Source organism: Schistocerca piceifrons, chromosome X (assembly GCF_021461385.2).
Source record: "Schistocerca piceifrons isolate TAMUIC-IGC-003096 chromosome X, iqSchPice1.1, whole genome shotgun sequence".
In the NCBI taxonomy this organism is placed as follows: Eukaryota; Metazoa; Arthropoda; class Insecta; order Orthoptera; family Acrididae; genus Schistocerca; species Schistocerca piceifrons.
In genome coordinates, this window is record NC_060149.1 from 580968648 (window position 1) to 580984814 (window position 16167).

The 16167-nt window shown below is 39.7% G+C and overlaps 1 protein-coding gene across 4 annotated transcripts in view; it reads left to right on the forward strand.

Moving 5' to 3' along the window:
• LOC124722488 (serine-rich adhesin for platelets-like) overlaps nt 1–16167 on the forward strand; it is a 365160-nt gene that overhangs the window by 190876 nt on the left and 158117 nt on the right. For all 4 annotated transcript variants that reach the window (XR_007006449.1, XR_007006450.1, XM_047247643.1 and 1 more), the window contains exons 6-7: nt 7247–7425; nt 13046–13207. Coding sequence is in view for 2 of the 4 variants with exons in the window: in XM_047247643.1 (XP_047103599.1) it covers nt 7247–7425; nt 13046–13207 (341 nt within the window). In the remaining 2 variants the exon portion in view is untranslated. The remainder of the gene's footprint in view (nt 1–7246; nt 7426–13045; nt 13208–16167) is intronic.

The window sequence follows — 16167 nt, forward strand, 5'->3', positions numbered from 1 at the left end:
AACCGTTGTCGCTGCTGCGGCTGCTACTACTGCGGCTGCCGTCAGTGCAGGTGGGGACTGGCGCCCTGGCCTGGGAGGGTGAGCGCAGCCTCAAGAGTGGACTCCCAGCACTGCTATGGCGGCTGTGTTGATGTGAACCAAGCAGAGCGAAAGGACTGCTTATGAGTGCGAATAATGAATAAACAGGTGTCTAAAGAGGGATGTTTCAGCTTCAGAAGATCAATGTGTAAGGTATCATGTGGGGCATGGACAAGAATCATATCACAAATGGGGGTTGCCACAGAAAAAATGACAGTCACGGGAGAGACCTTGCAGCGTAGCAATCAGTTTCCTGCATGACTGCGCGGGAAGCTTCAGACAACAGAAGAACTTGTGACATGCTGCTGCCACGTGGCCCTGAGAGTCAAAATAATCCAACAGGCTAGAAGTCAATGCCTGGTAGGAAGAGAGCATGAGGTTCTGCATCGGGATGCAACTGTTGAAGGTGATAAACTTCCAGGCCCACATAAGGAAGAAAAAATGTGTGACACCGAAGTCACCAGTGACATTGTGAGCAATAAAGTGTTGGTCCAGATGAGCCACGTAGTTGCCCCAAGGCTCAACGGGTTTGTCAAACTGGGGAAACGCATGGGGCGTGGCACGGAGCCCCAGAAGCAGGGAAGCTGTGTGGGACCTCTGCATAGGCAATGAGCTTGTTCATTTGTTGCATACTTTCCAATAGCACTATGACTCACGCTGAGGGTTCATCAATACCTGGAATACCGTGTGCCATAGCGGACAACAACTGAGCAAACATGGGAAACTCTTAAATCAACTCGTTACCACTGAAGTATCTGTGCTGGAAGAAGAGACATGCGGAAAACACAAGTCCGAAAACAATTTATTGGCCTCACCAAAACGAAACAATAATACAATCTCCAAAAGAACAACCAACTTGATCCCAACTGTGGAGCGTTCCAAATATAAAATAATTAATAATAATAGAAAAGACACGTCTCTTCATAGGGAGATATCACAATAAAACAATTCTACAATGTCAAGATGTTTGTCAACTATACCGAGTCCATCTGGAAGAGATCAGCCATCTAGAAGAGGCATCTGGCCGTGGCTGCTGGGGTGGCAGCTCTGTATACTTCCAAGCGGTGCATCAAACTGCCGTTTGCCGGCAGTACGGCGCCCTATAAAGACCATTTGGTGGATGTATCTGCTGGAACTATTTGCGATCATGTGCCTGGCATATCGAAGTAGTTTCTGGGCTAGCTGCGACCTTTGGTGAAGCTGTTCTGCAGGCTCCGCGAATGGGTAGCGGTCTCTGTCAGCCGTTGGTGGGGAGCTGATGTTGTGTTGTGTTCTGGCTGCCGGTAAATATTTGTGTTGACAACACAGACGACGTAGGTTTTCTTGGTAAATATACATCCTTTTTATTATTTCGTTTGGCATCAAGAATACATTACTTGAATTGAACAGCAATGATGTTACTGGTAACACAATATGCATATGCTACAAATAAAATAGATTACATTCATTTATGGTAATATAAGTCTTAGATTAGATCAATAAATCAATAATATACATATGGATAAAAACACTAGGATGAGTTACATGTAAAAGAGAAAATGTGGTTTTTATAAACAGTAATATTGACAAACAGAGCTTCAAGTTGTAATAAAAACTATAGTTTAATATCTAAAGTATCCAGCCAGGAGATTGCTTCCTCAGAGACCTCATGTATGCTGGTCAGAGTTCCAGCATATTTCCGTAGGGGACACTCTGTGACTATGTGGTGTATTGTTTGTCGTTGGTGTCCGCAGTCACACTTGGCACTTTCAGCGATTCCCCCTTATGCTTCAAGTCCTGGCGTCTTCCGTGCTTGGAGCGTATGCGATTTAGGGCGGTCCACGACCTCCTAGGTTAGTGGAATCCAGGAGGTACTCGTGTAGGAGCAGCAATGAGACCTGCAGAATCGGGATTGGCTGCGAACCATTCTTCCCGCTATGCTGTTTCTGGTTGGAATCCTTCAGAAGTAAGCCTTTTTCAAAGTCTCCAGGAGGGTTTCCTGGACTTAAGACGTTGCCTTTGAGTGGCATCACAGTCCTGGTGTAGCGGTAACTCAGGATTCTTGGAGCAATTCTCCCATTCCCTTTTCAACGCTGCTTGACGTCGTAACTTCGGTGGTGCAATATTAGACAGAACAGGTAGTCATTCTGTGGGTGTGGATTTTATTGTCCCGGATACACTTCTCATGGCTACATTCAGTTGCGTGTCTACCATGGCTGTATGAGCGCTGTTCAGCCATACTGGGCTGCAATATTCCCCAACAGAGTATACAAGTGAGAGGGCAGTTGTTTTGAGTACTGATGCCTTAGCTCCCCAGCTTGTTCCGGAGAGTTTGTGTAATATATTGTTTCTGGTTCTCATTTTTAAAGCTGTTTCAGTTAGGTGTTTTCTATATGTTAGCGAACGATCCCCGGTCACGCTGAGATATTTTGGGAATGGGTTATATAACAGCAACTGATTTCTAAAGGAAATTTGCGGTTTATAGCGAGCATGCCTATTACTCAGATGGAAGGTGGAGGATTCAGTTTTATTTCTGTTTACTTTGAGTCACCATCCATTAAAAAATTCATCTAGAATTCGCAGATCCTGAGTGAGAGTCATTTCTGAAGTTGTAAAATCGTTAGCCTGCGTCACCAAGGCTATGTCATCAGCATAGATAAATGTTCTTGCTTTCGTTTCTGGCAAGTCAGCGACACATAAATTGAAAAGTAGGGGGGGCCAATACTGATCCTTGCGGTAGTCCGTCATTTAAATTGTATACCTTGCTTACTTGACCGTTTAGGTGAACTTGGAATTTCCTGTTGGACAGCATGTTATTGAGTAGTTGTGCAATTCTTTTACATGGAATTATTCTTAAGAACTTAAGAAGCATGCCTTTCCACCACACTGTATCATATGCTGATGTTAGGTCAATAAACACGGCCATTGTTTTCTTCAGGTCTTCGAAGCCCTTCTCTATGTATGTTGCCAACGCTAGCACTTGATCGCTACAACTGTGGTCTCATCTGAGCTAGCCTGTTCTACAGGAATGTGTTTCAGGATAGTTGGTGCAATTCTATTATAGAGTACTCTGTCCAGCAGTTTATAGCAGACACTTAGAAGTGCAATGGGTGTATAGTCTTCAGGATTGTTACCAGATTTTGACGGTTTCAGGATGGCAATTATTTTAGTTTTCTTAAAAAGATTTGGCAGTCTTCCTGTTGCGAGAATTTAATTAAACAGTGCAGTTAGCCACTGCACTGCACCTTGGCCAGCATGTTTAAGGAACTCCGGGTATATACCATCACAACCAGCCGCTTTACCAGATTTCAGAGTATCTAGGGCTGAAACAGCTTCGGCTGCAGAGATTTTCTGTGCAAATTCGGAAGGCTGTGCTCGAGGCATTTTGGACTTTAGCTCATGTTTTATTTCTTTGACTTTCTGTTTGTTGTTGTTGCTTGGTGTTCTTGTTATATTAACAATCCTGGCTGCTATTTTGTTAGGATTTATTTTGTCTGATAAGATATTAACTTTTGTGGCACTGCCAAGCTTTCTTAATAAATTCCAAGCTTTCTTACTAGAGTGTTGGAAAGACATGTTTTCAGTTAGTTCCATCCATTTCTTTTGCCTAGCTGAATCTGGGGCCGAAATCAATTCATCTGCTACCTTGATGTCTCGAGTCGTTTTAAATTCGTCATACAATTCTTGACACCTAGGGCTCCATCCAGGAATGTAGTTCTCTCTGTAGCCTCTTGGAATATGTTTTCTGGCAATGGAATGAATTAGTCTAACAAAGCTGTCGTAGTGCCTAACTTTAGGTGAAATAAACTGAATAATATGATCAATCTCTTCAGAGAATTTTTCCCATTTGGCTTTTTGGAAGTTCCATCGTGGCTTTGGTATAGACTTCACAACTGGGATTTCGAGTCCAGTTTTCACCAGTACAGGTCGGTGTTGGCTTCTAGGGAAATCACTGAGCACCTTCCTGCTGCTCTGCAAGGGTAATCCTTTGTTGTTAGTGGTAACGAAACAGAGATCGGGAGTGTAGCCCTGAGCCCATCTAGCTGAGCGGAATGTCCCTTTGTCCTTCCCATCAAATAGTAAGAAAAGGCGTTCCATTTCAGCCCATTCTGATACTTTCTCACCATCTTCATTCGTGGTTCTGTAGCCCCATTGTGTGTTATGGCTGTTGAAGTCTCCAATTACTAATCCTCGGTGTGGAATATTTTGAGCAGCTTCATTTACCCATGGTTGTGCTGGGGGCTTATATGTGTTCACAATCTCTGTGTTGGCAACTTTCAGCCTGATGGTGTGGATGTTATTTTCCGTTTCTGTTTGGACATCTGTTACCTCTTCAACATCATTCTTGATATATGTTGCAGATCCGTAACTTGCATGGTATGTCGCAGCAGCTAACGTGTAGCCAGGGAGCTTACACCTGGAATGAAGTTGGGTTTCGTCTGAGCAGTGGGTTTCCTGTAGTAGAACAACGTCCACCTTGTTTTCAATCAATATTTGAGTGAGATACTCACTTTTTGCTCTGCTTGTTCCCTCTATGTTTGGCTGTAAGAGCCGGAGGGTATTCCCTAAGTCCTTTGTCAGGTAGTTCTTGGTAGAACTGTTTTGCTTCATTGCTATGTATCCTCTAACAGCTGGGATATCCTAAGGTAATTTGCAACCACCAGAGGTCCAGCAGCCTATATCTGTAGACTATTTAGCCGTAACTTAGTTACGTTGCCTGGGGTACACCACTTGGATGCTAGTCTACTTTGTACCTGTGATGCTGGCATCCCATGTTGGGTTGGACGTGAAGTGGGATGCCCATGCAGTAGGCGCTACAATGTATGACTTGGGCGGCCATGCAGTCAACTCTTTCTGTCTTACCATGGAGTTTGTTATACATATTGTTCCCCCCTCCGTTGCTCTAAGACTGCTATAGCAAGAACAAATACAATTTATGGAACATAGTACTTTAAAGAGCAACACGTAAGATACAATGAAATACAGACTACAGAATCGGCTGAGCACTCGTTCGCGATCACTTCAATAATATTGTTTCTTTGGCAGCTCAACAGGTCATGCCAGGGGGCCGACCGAGGTGGCCTCTGTAAGTGGGCCTGTGAACTGTATGGATGCATAATGTCTGAAATTGTCCTCATCATGAGTGAAGGTACATCAAATATATTTATCTGCTCTGTGCTCTGTAGCTGCCCTAGTGTTCATAGAATGGATCACAGAAATTTTACCCATATCTGTGGCAGTTGATCTCGATACTGCTTCTGGATCCTCCAATGCATTTTATTGAACAGCTCTTTCTTGTCCAGTTCTTTTTCACTTGCACAAATAAGCTCCAAAACGCACAAGAGAACTGGAGACAGCCAATCACTCTTTCTGACAGTGGTGTAGTATCAAACTCCTTAGGGATTTCCTCAGAAAGTTTTATTTTCACACATACTGACACTAATGTGAGCTTGATAATTTCTGCATTTACATGTTTTACTTTGTGAGAAGAAAAGCTTTAGTCAGTCATACCAAGTTCAAAAGAAACTGGTTATGTTATTGTCTAGCAGAAGCAGACAGTTCAGAACAAAATTGAGTGCAGTTACATGGATGATGAAGATTTAATACTAAATTCATTGTACATGCAGCTTTCACTCAATTAGACATCTAACTCCATTTTGTCAATACATATAAATAAGTCACAATACTTGACTACCAAATATTCTGTGTAAATGTAGAGTTAATTTTGTGTCATGCATATTTGTTCTTATTCCTTCTAGCGAACATATCGGGTTGGTGCGCAAGTTCATAGTATTTTTCCACAAATTTAATAAACACAACAGATACACGCAGCAGAGACTTCAGTCACCAATGATATATTCTCCTTCACTATTTACAACAGTCTGCCAATGCTGGTTTAACTTTTCTGTTCCGCGACTGTAGAAATTGTGCAGGTTTAAGGCGAAGAACTTGTTGAGCTATGTTCAGAGCACATTTTCAACCATAGAGAAAGTTCCTCGAAGGTTGTCTGATATAGAAGGGAAAAAAGGTAAAAATGTGAGGGCACAAGATTAGGTGAATAAGGTAGGTGCAGGAAGACTTTCCAGTGAACTCCCGTATAGTAGTTTTTGTCAGTCAACCAGAATGCCAGCGGGCATTATCTGGAGTAGCATCACTTCACAGTCTTCCTTGTTATTGTTCTTGGGCTTTCTCTGCACGATATCTCAGTTGTTTACAGTAAATGTCAGCAGTGATGGTAACACCGTGGGGAAGCAATCCGTAGTACACCACAAAATCGCTTTTCCACCAGATGCATAACATTATCTTCTGTGGATGCGTGGAGATCTTTGTACGGGGAGTTGCTGCTTTGTTTGGCCTCAGTCGTTCCTTCCTGTTCCTTGTGTTAGCACAAAGATGCATTTCTTGTCACCAATAATGATACAGGATAGGAATGATCGGTATTGTTCATGAACCAATAGATGATGAGCAAGCAGAGGTGCACATATTGACACCTGCTGACATTTGTAATTTTTAGCTTAGAGCATGCAGTACCCATACATTCAATTTTTGAACCTTTCTCATTGGATGCAAATGTCATACAATGGTGGAATGATCACTGTTGATGACATTTGCCAGTTGTCACATACACTTATGTGGATCATTGTGGATTAATGCATTTAAACGATCTTCATCAAACCCCCCGAAGGTCTTCCTGAAATTGGAGAGTCACTAACATGTAAAACAATCATCCGTAAACTGAGAAAACCAGTTTCTTGCTGTGCTCTGTCCAGTAAGATTATTCCCCCACACAAATGTTTCTGGCTGCTTCCACTACTGTCACCCCTCTATTGAACTCAGAATAATATGTCAGAAATGTTCAGATTTCTCCACTTGGCACTCCATTTTGTAGCATCCACAGCTCCAAATGACAAAACAACAATATGTAAACTCAAATAGCAACAGTGAATTACAAATAAAAACTGACTATCGATAATAAACCCATAGCAACTGGAATACCAACACACAGAACAAAAACAATATGAACTTTTTCACCAATGTATTATTTCTGAATTTTTGCAGGGTATGAGAGAGTAAAGCTGTCTTCTGCATAAATTCGGAGCAGTTCATTTTGTCAACTGCTGTTACAGATGTAATTCATAAAGGTATTTATTTGAAGAGTAAAATTTATTCTTTAATACTTTTATTGCAGGGGAACTTTGTTATGTGCAGTGGTAAGCACTTCTATCACAGAGAGTGCCAGGTTACAAAAGGAGGAGTTTTATCATGCCCACATTGTGGTGAAGTCTCTCCTCCAGTGGACTGTACTCTGACTCTGAGTACTCTGAAAACTCCAGTGTACCTTCCTGAACTGAAACCACCAAGAAAAGAGTAAGTTCTCTGATCAAGTTAGTGCCATAGTGTGTAAGATATGTAGCTACTACTACTGCCGTACCTTACTTTAGAATAAATATTACACCATTGTTAAAAGAAGCATATCAATATTGGGCACTTCCCGGGTTCGATTCCCGGCGGGGTCAGGGATTTTCTCTGCCTCGTGATGACTGGGTGTTGTGTGATATCCTTAGGTTAGTTAGGTTTAAGTAGTTCTATGTTCTAGGGGACTGATGACCATTGATGTTAAGTCCCATAGTGCTCAAAGCCATTTGAACCAATATTGGGCACTATTTGTCCTCATGGATTCTCACACATTGTTAATCTTTATGAAGTTGGGTACTGAAATGTATTTGTGTGCATATGTTGGCCTGAACAATGTTTTCTTCATTATGTGAGTAAAAAAAAGCAGTATGACTATATAAAGAATTGTAACTGTTTAGTGTACATTTGTAGTGATGATGTGCAAAGAGCATGCAACATCTTTAAAAAAAAAATTACCCTCAATTCAGTAATGTAGCTCAACAGACCATCTTAAGATCGTGGTGTAACATGATAAACATATCGCAGAATAAAAAGTATTAGTAATAATACAAAGTGTGTGTAATTTGTTTCGATAATACAATATGGCTATTAAAGGTGTTGTGTGGTTTTTTCCATTCCCCTGTCACTAACGTAAGACTGCAATTAGGTTTCTACATTGCACACTACTGTCAACATATATTGGAGATTCCTCTGCAGTTTTAGCATAGGTTTGTGTGCAAATGCAATATTTTTTTTTATTCTTGTGTCTTTGTGATGAAAATTTACTTTTGCTATGGTGTATCCGTCTTCTTAGATTTTATTTAGCAGGTTATACTGTTAATCAATGTGGTATGCTAACCACATCAAAGTTTCACTGCATAATGTGCTTCAGTTAATGTGTTTTCTACCCAACAAATAATTTCAGTTACCTAAAGAAACATAAGTATTACAAAATCATTCTGCACAATCTGTTGTGTTGTTCTTTTTCTTAACCAAAAGTAGTTTAGTGTATCATTATTGTAAGCATTACTACCTTTCCTTCATATTATGATAGTATTTTAAATTGTCTATTATTATGTAAACATTTCTGCAATTTCCAGTTTGCGGAGTAATACTGTATTTTCTATTTTCTTAGTATGAATTTCTTTACTACTGCTTTGCATTTCTTAGTGTAATTTGTTTTTTAATTTACTTTATCAAATGTTGGGTTGTAATGAACTTTTAAAAGCCAGATATGAACACAAATTACTGCAAAATTCATATTCAACTAAAGTCACTATATAGTGGAAGGCCATAGGTCCTGACAGGATGTGTGTTTCATTTTATATAGATACTGTGAAAAAACTTGTGCCCTTCAGTACAGTTATTCACTTTTGACTAGTGAACAAAATATGAGCTTATGGAATATCAGACCTGCTTTGTGTTACCTTCTGATAGTGCTCCGATATGTCAACAACACATAGGACAAATAAAACACCTCCAACCAAAGCAATCGTGTTACATGAAATGGACATCAGTAGTCAACAACTTCCCTTTTCACATGGTTGGCAAAGGTGAAAAGTAGAAAAAAAGGACTAAGAGCAAATCACACTGCCCACTGTTGAAGACAAAGTAAAAAGTATCTGTATAGAAATAGGTAACTGTGTAGATGATAAGCAAGTAAATGTTATACCGCCACTAAAAATGTTTGATATACTGAAGTTAATATGTTTGCTCTGCTTATAATCTGCAAGAGTATATCTTGGTGTATGGCCTGCGATGAGTGACAATTACAATGTGTGAGTGTAATGTTACTGTGGGCTTGCCAAAATAATGCAGCAGCAGCAGCGTGCACACACACACACACACACACAGCTAAGAATTGCAGTTAGGATATTATAGTATAGAAATTCCTCTAATTTCTATTTATACAGTAGGATAAACAATGTTAGCTGGTCCTGTAATGAATAAGACGGTGCCCAACATTTCACTAAGGACATAGTAAGATATGGTATGTCTCAATGTTTCATGCTTGATCAATGTGTTTCTGTATTTATCTTAGACATAAATGTGTTTGGAGTGATGATATGCAGTTTTTGTAAAATAGAATCATCAGAAGAGATGGGATGTAGATGTTCGTGATTCATTGTAGAGGCAGGTAGGTAGGTAGTTTCATGTTCCATGGATCATTTGCACAATGCATCGTAATAATGTGGAATGAGTCATTTTACATTCATCTTGCAAATTAATTTATAAATATGGCTATGGGCTGAACATTTATAAGTTTTTTATTTTATTTTATTTTTGTTTGTTTTTCAATATACAGATGTGAGTCAGTTATTCAACCCACCAACTTTTACACAATACAATAATAGAAATTCTTCTATGAAATAGGAGTAGTTGTCAGGGAGAAACTTCTTCAGTTTGTTTTCAGATTTTAGTTTGCAGCTTTTCAGACAATTTATATGACTGGACAAGTTTTCAAAAATTTTAGTTGCAGCATTGTACATCCCTTTTTGCACTAAAGACAATCTTAATGTGGAGTAATGAAGGTTATTTTCATTCTGGTATTGTAATTATGTACATAATTGTTCCTTTTCAACTGCAGTGGATTATTTACAACAAACTTTATGGGGGAATAAATATACTGTGAAGCAGTAGTCAGAATGCCCAGCCGTGGATGGAGCTTGTGTAGTTTGCATTTCTGCTGCTATGCGTGTATAGTGCAAGTCATTGCCAGTTCAGTGCCACCTGCAATGTTGACCTGGTTTGTTCTGTTCATGTGCAGTGATAGTTTTTGCTAGCGCTGTTTTGTTCTTGTTTTGCTGTTTTTAAATGAACAACATGCAGCTGTGAAATTTTGTTTTCTACTCAGTTAAAATGTTGCTGAAACTGTTTTCATGTTGAAACCAGCTTACCAATATGACTCTATGGGAAAAACTTAAGATTATAATAGGTTTGCTCGATTTAAAAATGGTGACAAGTCGATTGATAACAAATCTCATTCCAGATGTCCATCAAGTGCCCAAATCGATGAAAATATTGAAAAAATTTGAGAGCTTGTGGCCACAGACTGTTGATAGACAATTGATCAACTGTCAGAGATTAGTGGATTATCTTGAAGTGTGGTTCAGTGGATTTTAACAGAAGATTTAGGAATGAAAAGGGTTGCTGCCAAGTTTGTTCCTAGGACCTGCACATACAGCTATCGCTGTTAGACAGTTTTTGGCTAAAAATGGCGTGGTGCCACTGTCCCACATGTCTTACTCGCCTGACCTGGCTGCGTGCGACTTTTTCTTATTTCCATGCATGAAAAGGGCTATGAAAGAACACTGATGTGACAACATTGAAGAAGCCAAGATAAAACAAGGGAGGAGCTGTCAGCCATTTATAAACCAGTGGGACAAATGTAATAGTTGTAATGGAGAGTATTTTGAAGGGATTAAGGCTGTTTTGTAAACAATTTGAAAATATATAACTGTTAGAAAATAATGCAGTTTTTTTTCTGGTACCCCCTCGTACTATTCTTACAGCATATTTTTGAGCAATGAAGACGTTCTTTCTTAAAGATGAATTACCCCATAACATTATCCCACATGACATTATTGAATGAAAATATGCAAAATATGTCAGCTTATTGATTATTTTCTCCCAAAGATTTGCGATGATTGTAAGTGCAAAAGCGGCAAAAGTAAGTTGTTTTAAAAGTTCCAAAATATGCTTCTTCCAGTTTAAATTCTCATCAGTATGGACACCTAAGAATTTTGAAGTTTGTAGCCTATTTATTATTTCCTCACCATGTGTTACACTTATTGGCAAATGCCCTTAGCCTATTTATTATTTCCTCACCATGTGTTACACTTATTGGAGTAATAGCCCTAGATGTGAAGAACTGAATATGTTTCCTTTTTAAAACTTAGAGTGGGACCATTCACAGAAAACCAGTCAGGGATACTTTTAAGAATGTTGTTTACAATTTCTTCTATTTCTGTATGTATGCTTGGATTGATTACAGTACTATTGTGACATGTGCAGAAACAGCTAATTCTGCTTGCCATATATTAAACGGAAGGTTGTTTACATATATGAGGAATAATGGTGGACCTAAGATTGAGCCTTTGGGGAACCCCATATGTTATTTCTCCCCAGTCAGAATAATAATTCTGGACTACATTGGTTGAATTACTAAGTACAATTTTCTGCATTCTTTTGGTTAGATGTGACATTAGCCATTGGTTGGTTGCACCGCCAGTCCCACAAAACTTCAATATACCTGGGGAGAATATTGATAGTCACACAATCAAATGCCGTAGACAGTTGCAGAAAACATAAAAGGCATACATTCATGACTTTCAGAAGCTAGCACTGATTATCAAGTGAGGCAGTGTGGTGGTTTAAGACGTCGGACAAGTATTTCAGACAATAGGGGTCAGACCCCCATTACAATTTTCATTATTTAATTTTTGAGCAGCGAATAGCTATATATAAATGGGAGCCTGCTCATCTTAGTCTTAGGGTAGTTTCTTCATCAACAATGTGGAAGAGTTGTTCTTCTAGCCATCTGGCATTGATATTGTTTGCTTTCTTAATCCACAAGTATAATTGAAACTTACATCATTCCTGAAGGCCTTTACAATCAGAATAATGTTTATCATCACAGGCAATGATGCAATTAAATTTCTTTACAGATGACATATCATTATTTGATCTTGACTGATGTAGTACTTCACAAAACTGATTTGATGTAGCTGTACATATTATAAATTAAAGTCTGCTGTTTTGCTGTGTGTATGTGAAGGCTAATCTCAGTAACTACTGTAAGGATTTTGATACATTGTTCATGAATACACTCATTCACAAGGAAGATTTGTGTATGTAATTTATTACTGCTATGCCAAACAACTCTGCCAGCCATAGATACTTAGTGTTACACATGTGAAGCCAGGGTGAGTCACTAGTAAAATATATTTTTAGCATAAATTTGAGTCCTGTCTTCAATTCAGTGGTAGATTTGAACACCACTGTCCAGTAAAGGACATAAGTGATATTAGAAATCATATGCCGTCACTTCCTCTGACCTTTCAGCTGAACATGGCCAGTTATGGGGGACATGCAGTTTAACATCAGTTCCAAACCACTGTGCATTTTGACCTTTTTTATGTTAACAAATGGTTGTGAGAGATGAAAGAAGAAATAAGTGATAGAAAAGATCGTAAGACTGACTGAGGATTGAACCCTGGGTCGCTGGATTTGTAGTCTTTGTCAGTTATCCAATGACTCACTGTAATGTGCATAGTTTAAACATATTTTTTAATAAAAATAAAATGAAGCTGTTGACTAATGCACCGGCCGTTGTGGCCAAGCGGTTCTAGGCGCTTCAGTTCAGAGCTACGCTGCTGCTATGGTCACAGGTTCGAATCCTGCCTTGGGCATGTGTGTGTGTGATGTCCTTAGGTTAGTTAGGTTTAAGTAGTTCTAAGTCTAGAGGACTGATGACCTCAGATGTTAAGTCCAATAGTCCTTAGAACCACTTGAACCAATTTTTGTTGACTCATGCATTAAAATTGTATGTTATTGGTATGCTAGCTAATCAGGCTACTATTTCACATTGCAGATCAACTGCTAGAATGACAGTTAAGGAATCCAGCAGGAAAAACATAATTGAAGAGAGAGAAAAAGGGATGACATTACCACTTGACAAGGAAAAACTCACACAGTTGGTTAACACAGCTTGCAGTATGCAGGTTGTTTCTGAGCAAGAAATAAACACTTCAAGGTATATGATATCCGTATACATTGTTCCTTTATGAGATATAGTCTTTTTATGTGAGCAAGCCAGATATGAATGTAGTTTGCAGGCTAGAGCTTCAGATTATATACACTGTGTAACAAATTAAGTGATGCACCCAGAAGGGGAGGAGGAAACAAAGCGAAACTTAATATATATTGAGAAGGTATATATGTTATTTCAACGATTACAATATCGAGTCAAATTTACAAAGAACTTGGCATTATGAGCCCACTTACCGTATTTACTCGAATCTAAGCCGCACTTTTTTTCCGGTTTTTGTAATCCAAAAAACCGCCTGCGGCTTAGAATCGAGTGCAAAGCAAGCGGGAGTTCTGAAAAATGTTGGTGGGTGCCGCCACAACTAACTTCTGCCGTCGAATATATGTAGCACCACACAGGCATGCTTTGTAGGCACAAAGATAAATACTGGCATCAAAATCTCTGCGTCAGTAAATAAATTAAAAAAAAAAAAGTGGAAGACGAGCCTTTTTCCTCCGCCCAGAGTTTCGACCACTGCGTTTTGGTACATTATCCAACGAAGTAAATACAAATTCTGTATTGTTGATCTTCGAATGTAGCAGCATTTCAATGTACTACGAAAATCCGACTGGCAAGACTGTTTGGGATGTTTGTCAATATGGCCAACTCTACGTTCTGAATTTTTTCCTACCTGTGAGAAGAGATGGTTGCTAACAGGAGCTTTTATGAATTGTGAAACTAGAGTGAGACAACAGCAAACGTGGAAGAATATACATATCATGTCATGTTTATATTCATATTATTCTTATGCCTGATAGTGATAGTCAGAAATGAAGCACGGCAACTGACTAGATTTTTAAATCTAAGATGACTCTAATTTCTGTGCAGAATGTAATGAACTAAAGAGGCGCCTGCAAAGATTTTCAAATGGAGAAAAATTTTCGCTAAAATTTCGTTCAGAACATCATCTATCATACGCAGTCTATTATTTGGTTCTTGTTGATCATTATCAAAGAAAGAAGTAGTGTAAGTAGCAAAAAATGTTTCGCTAATGAGACGACTCCTCTCTATTTTTTTATTTGTAAGCGGCGGTAGCACGCACAAAAACAAGCCACGCCGCGAGCGGCGACAGGCCGTAAACACGCACTATCAGAATGCGACAAACAATGCATGACACAGTACAGTAATGCATTTTCAGCTTAGAGTGACGTAAACACCTATAACAAAGAGAACGGCACTTATCAGATCAAAGAAAAATAAGCAATCAGTACAAACCAGACGAAGCACGTGAAAAAGGAAGGATATCCGTATAAATACGGACGGAGCGCGTGACGCATAGCAATGGCTACCTGGTAAACCGTAACTGCTAAGCTTAAGACTCGAACCAAACTACTGCAGCTGTACCGTCATTCATTCGACCTAAATTGTGTCTCATATTACAACTAGGCGAACTTTGTTTCGATTTGGAGGTGCAACCTAAAACTTTTCTGTCCCCTTGAATTTCGAGTCTCAAATTTCAGGTGCGGCTTAGATTCGGGAAAAAATTTTTTCCTTGATTTCGAGTCTCATTTTTCAGGTGCGGCTTAGATTCGAGTGCGGCTTATATTCGAGTAAATACGGTATCAGTATGAATCACACATCCTCTTGGCTGGATGCATACATAGATACGATTGGGAAGGGTGCAATAAAGCATTTGTGTATTACCCTGAGGCAACATGGCCCACAACTGTTATATTTGGTTCATGATATCCTAGATGCTGATACTGAGACAGAGTTGATTTCTGAGCTGGTCACATCCGCTCTATCGGGAACAGGCCTTGGGATCGCGCTGACCGTGGTAGTACCTCAACATCAACCAGACAGTCTGTAGAGACACGTTCCGTGTGTGTTTGACCATTGTCCTGTTGAAAAATAACATCACAATATTGCCACTTGAGAGGTAACGTGTGAGGACACAGGATACCCCTGATGTACTATTGTGCCATCAGAATTCCCTGTTACTATCGGCCATTTCCTGAAGTCATACCTGATGGTTCCCCACACTGTGACACCTGGTGCAGCACTGCTGTGTCTCACCAAACCATTGGAAGACTGGGACCTCTCTCCAGTTCACCACCATACTCACCTGTGATAATAATTCGGGCCAGTGGAGATTCCAATTCATCGCTGAACACGATATGATGACACTCATCAGCAGTCCATGCGTCTCTGTCATGGCACCACTCCAAATGTAGGTGTTTGTGTTGTGGTGTTATTGGCACCATACATGTGACACAGTAATTCCCTAGTTCAGCTACTGCTAGTTTCAGCCCAATAGTGTGGGATGACTCGGACTCTTCCAGTGAGTCCATTACATGCCCTCGGATGGCAGACACAGCTGTGAAGGGGTTACAATGTTCTTGGTGCACAGTAAGGTTGTCCTACATTGTGATGGTCAGATGTAGTTGACCAAAAACATTGACGACATATTTGTCTGCCATCATGTTCCCATACAGTCCAACGTTGGGCCACTGTCACATCTAAATGGCCCACAGGTCTTGATGATGTTCAGTTCCAAATGCAGGCCAACGGTGAAGCCCCTTTCAAATTCCTATCACGTGCTGATAATGCTGTCCCACAAGTGTGTGTGGTATCTCAGTGTCTGTCCTTCGTAGTGATCCTTCAATGTCTGACACTGTTTGTGCCCCTTTTATACTGTACCAGGCTTGCTAACAACAGTGAACATGAACAACACTGATGCAGTGTGATGGTCCTTGTAACTCTCACAGGGAGTTGCAACTCTAGAAATTTATATACCAGCTGATTTTGTGTGCATGTGTGAAATTACATTGGCTACCGACAATGTGTTCTGGTTGCTTCACTTTTTTTTTTTTTTTTTTGTCAGGCAGTGTATTGTACTGTAAAAGTATACCGCTTCAAAATTTAAACTATACAAAATCATTTAGGCCAGATTAATTGTAAATGTT